The 11,283-nt window shown below is 37.3% G+C and overlaps 1 protein-coding gene across 1 annotated transcript; it reads left to right on the top strand.

Moving 5' to 3' along the window:
- The first annotated feature begins 4,919 nt into the window (after window positions 1-4,919).
- LOC104594136 (grpE protein homolog 2, mitochondrial) lies at window positions 4,920-10,665 on the top strand. Its single transcript, XM_010254301.3, has 6 exons — window positions 4,920-5,168; window positions 7,338-7,536; window positions 7,625-7,812; window positions 7,951-8,118; window positions 9,899-10,027; window positions 10,317-10,665. The coding sequence occupies exons 1-6, from the start codon at window positions 5,031-5,033 to the stop codon at window positions 10,410-10,412; spliced, it is 918 nt and encodes a 305-aa protein (XP_010252603.1). The 5' UTR covers window positions 4,920-5,030; the 3' UTR covers window positions 10,413-10,665.
- Window positions 10,666-11,283: the final 618 nt, after the last annotated feature.

Raw genomic sequence — 11,283 nt, 5'->3', positions numbered from 1 at the left:
TTCTTTCTTATAGATATAAGTTTATGGTTTTGTTTGCCTTTTTTTCCATTTATTTGATAAAGAAGTGAATAATTTCTATATTTCAAGATATGAGACATTCATGTAAGTGAAATGCATAAAAAACATTTTTTTCTATACCAATGAAATGATTCTTATTATTTTAGTTTGGTTTTGTTTAGAGAAAATGGAGGTGTTTTTAATCAATTATGATTTAAGAGAGAAGAGTGAAAAAAATAAGAAAACTTTAGGTGGGCATTTTGCTAATTTAATGCATTCAGTTAACTAATTTAATGATCGGGGTGTTTTGTCACAAAGTGAAAGTTTAAGTGGGTCTTTGTCTCTGTATACTTGACCTCCATGTCTAATAAAAGCTTCGGGGTACTTTTGATCAATTTGGCACATAGTTCAACTATCATGCCAGAAAAGGAGCTGGGATCATTGCCAATAAAAGACCTTCCAACACATTCTCAACATGATTTGACACCACACATCTTACCATGAGATTGGGACCCACCATAAAAGTGGGACCTGCTATGAATGAGATGTGTAGTGTTTAATCATGTTGGGAGGGTTTTGGAACATATTCTGTTGGCAAGTGATCTGAACTTGCCAGGAAGGTATATCCAAGATTTAAAACTTTGATACAAGATACGCATAGAAATTATGTGTATCGGACCCGTATCGAGGGTGTATCGGGGCGTATCGTAGGCATATTGGAGCGTATCGGAGGTGTATTGGTAGCATATCGACGAAAAAGATATGACAAAAAACTGAAAAAATATAAAAGGGAAAAGTAAGCTTCTTTTCCCTGAATTAAGCTTTCTTTTACCCCCCAAATGACTCTAAAACTCCAAATCTCATTCCTAAAGTGTTAGGTTTGAAAAAATTTACAAGAAACAAGTGTGAATTGTTAATATTTTTTAAAGAATTTTCAAACTTTGAAAAAAAAATGGTAAAGATAGGTAATTTTTTTTTCATTTTTTTATAATATCTTATAATTTCTTTTTTTTCTTGAATGTATAAATTTATGTTAATCTACATTTCTTACATTCCAAATCATTTTTTTTTTGTGTTATCGGTAGATTTATGGAAATTTCATAAAGATATTTGGGGGAAATATAAATTAACAAAAAATTTGAAAATGTAATTTTTTCTTTGCCTATAAAGACTAATTATGTTTTATATCTATGGATGTATCTATCATATCCATAGAGCAATTGAAATTTCTTCTTTAATAATTATTTTTTTATTTATAGAATAAATAAATAAATAATTATATTATATCATTTGATCACAATGATTGAATATATTATAATTCTATGGATGATCTATCATATCCACAAAGAAATTGAAATTTCTTCTTTAGTAACTATGTTTTGAATATATTATATAATGTTTATTTATTTGTTATATTTTTTGAAAATAAATAATAAATTATTATTAATTATATTTTCACTTAGAAATTGTGCCAATGCATATTTTATGGTTGGATAGGAGAGTTGGGTTTTTCCCATCCCATAAAACACTAAAACTTAAGAATTATAATTTATAAATTATAGTTAACCATACAATTTTTAGTGAAATTATAATTAACTACAATATATTTCTTCACAAAACTATTAAAACATATTAATTTAATATATATACACCTCATTGAGGTCTTATATTTAGTGTTATTGATGCATTTTTATAAATTATTAAAGTATTTATAGTGTTTCCAAATGTATTTATGCACATCTTAGTTTTTCAAAGTATTTTCGATACGTCTCTTAAAATTGCTTTTCCGATACATTTGACGTTTCCGATACTTGGGATATATCAGAAAGATTTGTAAACCAATGGTAGTTTACCCTAACAAAAGGAAGACCCGTGGTGTTTGGTGCATCTTTTGATTAGTGGAAAGCTAAAGACCAAAGAGTGGTATTTTCCTATTTGGTATTGTGTAGACAAAAGGATTCGAAGACGAATGCACAAAAAAAAGTTGAAAAAGCCAAAAAATTGGGAAGCTTCAAATAAAACTTTTGGTTTTTCCACGCTAAAAATAGTCTTCCTGGCTCTTTTGTAGCTTGACTAAACTAAGGTATATTGTTTAGTACCGTGGTGTTGCACGGCCATTTCGAGTCCACCTAGACACCACGTAGGAGATTTTACTTCAACGATCAAAAAACACATTTGGTTAAACCTTTTTAAGGAAGAAACAGACAGAAACAAAAACACCTTGGAACAAGATGTTAGTGTTTCTTGCAATGACCAGGTGGCATGGCTCCATGTATACATTGACTTGGCAAGCGCAAGTTATTATCCAATATTGGAACGTTTCTTTTTTTCTATGGAACTGAGCAAAGAAGGAAGCCCTAACAATCCAAACCATTGGATATATGTGCTGACACATGGTAGCTGTTAAGCAAGTAGTGTCCATTGAATATGAAGGCATGAAGCTAAGTGAGTGTGGTTCACAGAACAATCATCAACCAACCTATGCTGGTAAAATGTACATGTCATACATAGTATAAAAACACCCTACTGTTTCTAACAATTGCCATCGCCGTTAAATTGTAATAGAAAGGATGAAATATCCTTTTTGCCCTTCTAAATCTCCTTTGATCCCATTTTCCTGTCCCTTCATTCTTCTCTATCTCTTCTCGCATTGTCACCGGCTCACCGCCACCGCAAGATTCAAGTGTAACTAGTGATACCTGACGTGTTACCTACGATTTTCCCTCGTTGGTGGAGCATCATTGTTAGTAGCGACTGGTTGTTTTGATGGAAACTGATGTAACGGTTTCTGGTCATATATCATTTTTTTTTGACTAAGTATCTCGTCATTTGGTATGTTCCCAGGTGGCCGATGACTCAGAAGCTGAAGTGGAGCTCCCTGGTGTAGCACAACCTAACTGTTCCCTGTAGGAGATGATCTTCTCATCTTTGTAGACAACGGACCTGGTTGATCTGCAAGAACTGAATCAGAGAACCCGGGGGTGTTTACCCAACGAGGTCACTCCGATGGCCAAGTTAGCACTTAGTTGTGAGCTGAAATAATATTAGAGAGTGGGAGAGCTAGAGGGCAGAGATTACCTTCTCATCTCCTCCCTCTTCGCCCCTGGGGGGTGAGGCCTTTATATACTGGAGTCATCGTGGGTTTGGTGGAGCAATTTCTGGATTCTCATTGTGATGGGACCTGTTTTCGTGTTAGGTGGGGATAACACCACCAACCAGTAAGGTTGCCCATCTTCGCCTGAATCGGGGAGTAGGTGAGCTAATATAGCCGTTACAAGTCATAATCTTGTAAAATGCGGGGTATGGTGGTGATCCTCAGGGTTGTCATGCGGTGGTCAGTCTGACTAGAAAGCGAGCTGTCTGTAAGGTGTCAGGCTGCATGGTGGCGAGCTGTCTGTAAGTGCTGCATGGTGGCGAGCTATCTGTAAGTGTTGCATAGTGGCGAACTGCCTGTAAGTGTTGCATGGTGGCAAGTTGCCTGTAAATGCTGCATGGTGGCAAACTGCATGGTAGTGAACTGCCTTTAAATGTTACATGGTGGCGAGCTACCAGTAAGTGCTGCACGGTGGCGAGCTGCCTATAAGTGCTGAGCTATGGCGAAGTACCTATAAGTGCCAAGCTATTCGGGTGGCGAGCTGCCTATAACTAGTGAACTGCCTATTTGTCACGATGATTTAATCTTCCATGCAAAGAATAAGTCAATCGGGTTTCCCTAATCATTTCTTCTTCCCCTTCCTCTCAACGCAGCGGTAGAACATCGACACCCTTTCCTCCATCGATCTCTCTCTCTCTTCCCTCTATCTTTCTCTTTCTTTTTTTCTCCTTCTTGAACTCTTTCTTTTTCGGAGTTCCACCTTTGGCCGACCCTATTCACCCATCCAGTTGTAACCTGACGTAGTGGCGTTTTGTCGCCGCTGCTGTATCAAGAGTTATCAAAACTCACCACTCCAGTGTCTCCTTTTCGATCGCCATCGTCGATCGGACTTGCAAGCTGGTCCGTCTGTGGAGATGCTTTCGTACTTATAGAGATCGTATCCAATGATTTCCCCCAATGTTCTTGGGAAGATTTCTCCTAATCTTCTTGGGAAGGAGATGACCCCTTCCGCCTTCAGCTGCTTATCTCCTCCCCCTCAGGCAACCCTTGTCGGTTCATACTCGCTCTAGTACGATGTCGAACAACCATTTATTCCGTTCGATGGCTCAATCTCCAACAAGGTGGTCACGCCGTTGACAAAGAAGATGCCCCATTTGAATCACCTGGAGCTCCTCCAAATGGCAGCAGTTCTCTCTTTCCCGCTATCTCTCCTTCTCTGCTCTACTCTTTCACTTCCCCTGTTCTGCCATCGCTGTTGCAACTTGTACGGAAAATTTGGTAACCTTTCTCTCTCCTACTCTTTCTCTCACTCTTGTCTCCCTATCTCCCGTTCTTTCTTTCCCGCTATCTAACTCCTTCTCTCTCTTTCTCTCTCCCCTCTTCTTTCACTTCCCCTGTTCCGCTACCACCGCTACAACTTGTAGGGGTGGATTTGATAACGCCTCTGTAACTATCTGTTTGTTAATATTCCCGCTATATATTTCTCACTCTCTCACCTCCTCTCTCTCTGTGTGCATGTGGAACGAGAAACTCCCTCTTTTTCTTCCTGAAGAAGACCAGTTACTGGTGAAGCAAGTGCCCCAAAGAGACGATAATCGTAACAGTTTCTCTCACGGGCGGTGATTCTTATCCGACTTATAGAAGAGGGACGGAGGGTAAAATTAAATTTATATATCACGCATTCACGTGGTATCGCATGTGTATGAATTTTAACAATAATGGCGGTGAAGGACAATAGTTAAACCGTAAGGATAGAGTTAGCCAATCAACTAAACTACAAGGGTAATTTAAAAAATTTACCCCTTTTTTATATACAAATACCCCTTACGCCTTCTTTCTTCCTCTCCAAGCACCGAAGCACAATACTTCCTCCTCCAGTCCTCCTTCCTGTTTACACGGTTCTTAGAGAAGCTGGGTTGCTATTCTGAATTAAACGGAGATGTTCGTTTCAAGGGTATTTTCTAGGATTTCGAGGAACCTCTTGAATAACGCCCGAGGCGTCCTCGTCTCTTCTCGCCAAGAGAAGTTGTCGGTTATCCCCTATGGCTTTCATTCTATTCGTGAATCAACTAACAATGTAAGGTTATCCCTCCCAGTGGTTTATCTGTTTAGGGTTTTATTGAGGCTTTGCCGCTAGAATGAGTCTAGGGCTTTCAGGGGCTTCCCGGAGCTAGTTGGCGTGAATTCATGGTTTTCCTATTGTTTAACTATTCTAGTTTTATATATTTTTTTTCTCAATGCGTGATTTTTCTCTTGTTGGATAGAAGAAAACCCAACTTTTCTTTCTATCCGTGTTTTGGAGGGTGGGGTTTAGGGTTTAAGGTCTATCTACGGGTTCTGGAACAGGAATTGCTTCGAACCGAGCAATGCTTGTGGAGTACAGATTAATTCATACTTCACTGTTTACTGCAATTTTGATTTCTTTTCAAGAAAAAGAAAAGTTGTCTTTGAGATTGAATTTTGCTAAAAGTTCGATTATCTGGGTTGTTTACGGATTAGGAGTTTATGGAAAGAAATGCAAGGTATTTACCTTTGCGCTATAATCATGTCTGTTTTATGTTTTGTGATTCTTTTTGGACACATTTAAACCTTTGATACTTATTTCATATTAGATTGGTTGGTGCTCAATCTGCGCGGTATCCTCTCAGTTGGTGGAATTTTTTATGTTATTTCTGTGGGATAGCTTTTAACTTCCCATTAACTTTTAACTTCCCTGTTTAATTTTGCATCTGTAATCAAGAAACGCTTGAGAACATGTGCAATAATACATAAGAAAAAAAGGCCTGTTCAGCTTACCTTTAAAAAGATTCAGATGCCAATATAATATTTGTGTTAGGTTATAAAAGAATTGTATACCTTAAGGAATGCTTCACCGGTGCTTTGATAAAAAATTCCTCAAAAATGACACTAAATGCTTGTACATGGGTATCGTGTTGTTGGAAATTTCAACTTTTAGTCTAAATTCCATGCCGATCAACTTTCCCAGCTGTATCCTATGATACCGGGGTACCTGGTATTCTGTAGCTTTCCATATGGAATCTGGGGCTTTATACTCCAGCTAAAAATTGGCAAAGCACTTGGGTTTTCTGGATGGATGGGTAAGTGGTGCCAAATATTCGAGTGTTTAGAATGCATTAGTGCTTAAGACGGGTTAACTTAGGATGGATAGTAGTCTTATTTGCTGATTAATCCCTGTTGTTACATTTTTTGAGTAATACATATATACGTTATCCTTCTAGAGAAAAAGTATGTGCTTTCCTGTGCCTTTTTAAATCATCACTACAGTCTGCCTCATCATGGCCTAGTGGGGATTGGCAACACAAATCCTCTGCTTTGTTATGCTCTGTCTATTGTCGTGTATTCCATTAATAAATGAGCTAATCAGTCTTTGCTCCCTAACTGAAGCTCAGTTCTGTTTGGCAATTGATTGACATTTCTGTATTTTGTTTATAACCTTTATCTTGGACAAGGTCACTTCCTCCTACTAGTGCATTTATTGCATCCTTAGGATTTCGGTGTATGACACTATACTCACTTGCAGGCTAGACATCTAAAAGCATCAATTTGCATTGATCCTTTTGTTTGCTATTTCATGATATCTTCATGTTTCTAACTTGTTCTTATTTCTGATATAGTTTTTTTAATGAAAATGGTTCTAATATTATTTTAACAAAAACGTTTTTTATAGCCTTGTTAAATTAATAAATGAGCTAATGAGTCTTTGCTCCCTAACTGAAGCTCAGTTTTTGTAACCTTTAACTTGGACAAGGCCACTTCCTCCTACTGGTGCATTTATTGCATGCTTAGGATTTCGGTTTATGACACTAGGCTCACTTGCAGGCTGGACTTCTAAATGCATCAATTTGTATTGATCCTTTTGTTCACCATTTCATGATATCTTCATGTTTCTATTGGAAATGCTTCTAATATTAATTTAACTTGTTCTTATTTCTGTTTGGCAATTTGGCATTTCTGTATTTTGTTTATAACCTTTAACTTGGACAAGGCCACTTCCTCCTACTGGTGCATTTATTTCATCCTTAGGATTCCAGTTTATGACACTATGCTCAATTGCAGACTGGACATCTAAAAGCATCAATTTGCATTGATCCTTTCGTTCACCTTTTCATGATATCTTCATGTTTCTACTTGTTCTTATTTCTGATATAGTTTTTTTTTTTTTTAAATTTTATTTTATTGAAGATGCTCATGATATTATTTTAACAAGGTATGATTTCCATTCCAGTGGTTTCTGAGCCAAATGACTTGGCATTCTTCAGCACTTAATACCTCATTGTCTCAGCGATTTGGGTTCTCATCTGCATCTCCCCAACCCAGTGCAAAGGAAACAAACCAGACTGGAGATGAACATGTGAGTGGCACCCCTGCTAATGCTGAGGCCACAAAGACAAATGGAGATGCTAAAGTGCAAGAGAAAACAGAAGGTGCAGATTCTAGTTCAGAATATAAATCTCCTACTCACCTATCTGTCAACAAGAGAGTTACTAAACAAACTGCATATTTTTTGTTCAGATAATGAGGATGAGCTATCCATTGATGATCTTGTAAAGCTTGTTGCTGAAAAGGAAGAGCTACTAAAGATGAAAAACAAGGAGATTGACAAAATGCAAGATAAAGTTCTCCGTAGTTATGCAGAAATGGAAAATGTTATGGATAGGACAAGACGTGAAGCAGAGAACTCCAAAAAGTTTGCTATTCAGGTTGGTGGCTTATTATTGTTTCTAAGTCATGGCTTGTGATCATTCATTTGCATTATTGATCTCTTATCAGAAAATCTGGTTATTTCCTTGCATTTCATTTAAACCCTAACAGTGCCTGTTGTATGAAATATGCTCCAGAGCTTTGCAAAGAGTCTGTTAGATGTTGCAGACAATCTTGGAAGGGCATCTTCAGTAGTCAAAGATAACTTTTCAAAGATTGATGCATCTAACGACACTGCTGGAGCCGTGCCACTTCTAAAGACACTTCTGGAAGGTGTTGAGATGACTGATAAGCAGCTTGTAGAGGTAATGCATTTACTTTGGGAAAGCTTATTGTATTATCTCCTCCACCCCGCCTCTTGTTTGGTCCTTTGTCCCATGGTCATCTTAATTCTTGAGTAAAGACTTTCTCAGAACTTAATTTCGGTTTGCAAACTTTGTATTGCGTACCACTGGTGGAATTTTGCCACCTATTCCCAAAGGTCCATCTGATTTTGATAATGGCTGAAGTGAATGACTCTTGCCTTGTCTTTTAGTGAATGTCATTAAGTAGGTACTTGACTCCTTAACTGCTGAATGACATATTGAGTTGATTGCTGTACCCCTAAGTATTTTATTATGTCTATTTTAACCTCCAAAAGGCAAAGCAACATGTCATTCGGTTCAGTCCGTTCAATTGTTATCAAACAAACACCAGAATAGCCCTTTCCATAGACAGAATTTGATCACCAAATGGACAACATAAGTATGTTGCAGAAGTTAATTTGTTGTTTCCCATTTTTCATTGGTTGCATGGTCAACTTGTATTATAACATTTACCCTTGCAAAATAAAAAGGCCATTACCCGTAGGTCACAGCTATCTGGTGTCCTTGGAAGGGTGGACCGGATATACTGACCCAACCTTTTTGGCACTTTATTGCACAAAGTAGCTGTTCTCAGATTCAAACCAATGTTCTCACGCTTGTCAGCCTGAGATTTTACTACCAAACCAAGCAATGCCCTCTGTTTACCATTACAAAATCAGCAGCCATTTAATGGACAGGATGGAAGAAATTCTCAAGGATGCTGTTCTGGAAATCTGGTAATGTATTGAAGGGTTTCACTGTTCCATGGTCATAAGATAATATTGTCATAAAATCATAATGATATTTGATTTGTAAGCGAGCAAATTCAAATAATTTATGGATTCTTATTGTGACGGTCTATATTAATCTTTTTGATAGTAAATAAAAAAAGGAAATTCATTAAAGATCACCCCCTCTCCAATTCTAAATATGACCAAAATCTCTACCCCAAAGCTTCGTTTGAGACCCCCAAGAAATATGGTAAAATCAAGATTCACTCCAAAATCCTTTTCCCAATAATTGAACAAAGTTATTCATCAAAAAAAAAAAAAAATTGAACAAAGTTCTTCCTATGCTTATTGTCTTTCCTTAAAGATTATTTTGTTCCTTTCTCTCCAAACCTCCCAACAGACCACAACAGGAACATAAGACCAAACAATTTTCTTGCGACAGTCTAATTCATTGTGTTAAACTGTTTCTTTTAATATGCTTAGGAAGTAAATGAATATGGATGGCTCAAAGATGAAACCTCAACTGTCACTATTTTAGTACAGCATACCTCCTTTAATTGGGTTCTCATGTTCTATTAACTTTATTCTTTCTATTTTTCTGGAACCCTTATTTTTTAAGAAAAAGAAAAAGTCCATTACCCTTTTAAGGCTGCATTTGACATTCCTTATTTTAAGGACTTATCGCCTTTTTACTGTTAAAAACTCAGTGTTCATAGGGGCATTTTAACTGCAAAAAGGAGATAAGTCCTTAAAATAAGGAATGCCAAATGCAGCCTAAGTGTACATTTTGCCAGAGATTAATCATTCTCATCTTGTGCTTTGGCAGATATATGTTATATCTTTCTCAAAGTCCATTTTTAGTTCTTATCTTGGTTCACCTTGCTAATTGTTTTAGCTGTAACCATGTTAGCTCTTACAAGTGCCTATAATACGATGGGATCTTATGGATGGCATGAATAATGTGCTTTTTGTAGTCTTAAAGGTTTCTAATAGATGTTTCCTGCTTTCAGGTGTTTAGAAAGTTTGGAGTGGAGAAATATGACCCAATCAATGAGCAATTTGACCCTCATAGGCATTATGCAGTCTTCCAGATTCCAGACGGTTCTAAGCCTCCTGGAACCGTTGCTGCTGTTCTAAAGGTATACTTCCGATGGTAGAGATATTTTCTTAATACTTGTAAACCATACTAATTAGGTGCTCCCCCTGGTAGCCTGGGGTGAGAAGACGGATTGGCTTTGGCTGTTATTAGATTCACTTGGTTGCATTGTAGAGAAATAAGACCATCCCTTGAAACCACATTTACCTTGCGAAGTTGATTAGAAATTAGAATGCACGATGGAAATTGTAAAAGCAAAAAAGCTATAACCGAATTGCAATCTGTCTATTTTTATTTATTTTTAATCAGTTGCAACGTATCTATTTTTGCAGTCTGGATACATGCTCTACGACCGAGTTATCCGGCCAGCTGAGGTCGGTGTTACCCAGTCTTTGGACAATGGAGCTGGTGAAAGTTCTGAAGCTTGAAACAGGGTTTGTCTACTTCGCTGGTCATCCCATGATCATCAGATGTTCCTTTGAGAAATCTTGTAATTGTGAGAAGAAGAGAAGAAAGAACTAGTGTTAGATCTAAACCAGATCAGTTTTAGCCTATACTATTTTTGGTCATAGCGTGGAGAAAATTTTGCTCTGTTTTATTTATTTATAGCAAATAGTGCGACAGAATAATTCAAAGAAAATTTTGATTGAAATTATTAAATTACTACAATTTAAAACCTAATTTAAATAGCATGGGGTCATCAATTTGAATGTCTACGGCATGACAGTTGAAATATATGTTTGATTAAAAACGTCTTCAGATTTGCCTATTTCTATATGGACGATACATAGACTATTTTAATCAGATTTTCTCAAGGGGTTTGACATGTGGCGTGGCCCGTGGGTGTGTATCGTGCAATTCCACTTGTGTTGTATGGATTGGTCTCTGCTACGTACGGCCGGGGAAAATGTTGATGCCTGATGGGTTGCAAACTCTGTAGAGCCGGGGATTTGTTCTTGTTAATCGTGGGCTTTGGAATTTGGAGACCGAAGTCTGCTGGTCCGTTTGGTTCGTGGGAACAGGAGTCTAGTTGATTATTTTGATTTCTACGGTTTGATTGGCTCCTATTTCTGTTGGAATGGCATTTTTCCATTTGAAGGAATGGTCATTTTCTTCCTCTCCCCTCTCTTTGGAAGTGAGGTTTATTCCAGACTCAACACAAGTTTGTGAAATACTTGTAAAGTGTTTGGCTGTTACATTGAAATAAGTAGCCACAACAGCATACTTGTTTTGTTTGCTAATGCTTGTGCAGAAACGCCAACGTAAGGCATATTCTAAGAATTTTGTGGAGTTGGCTAA

The sequence above is a fragment of the Nelumbo nucifera genome, chromosome 1, assembly GCF_055504915.1.
Source record: "Nelumbo nucifera cultivar China Antique chromosome 1, China Antique-T2T, whole genome shotgun sequence".
Taxonomy (NCBI): domain Eukaryota; kingdom Viridiplantae; phylum Streptophyta; class Magnoliopsida; order Proteales; family Nelumbonaceae; genus Nelumbo; species Nelumbo nucifera.
This window is presented reverse-complemented; position numbering and strand designations above follow the sequence as displayed.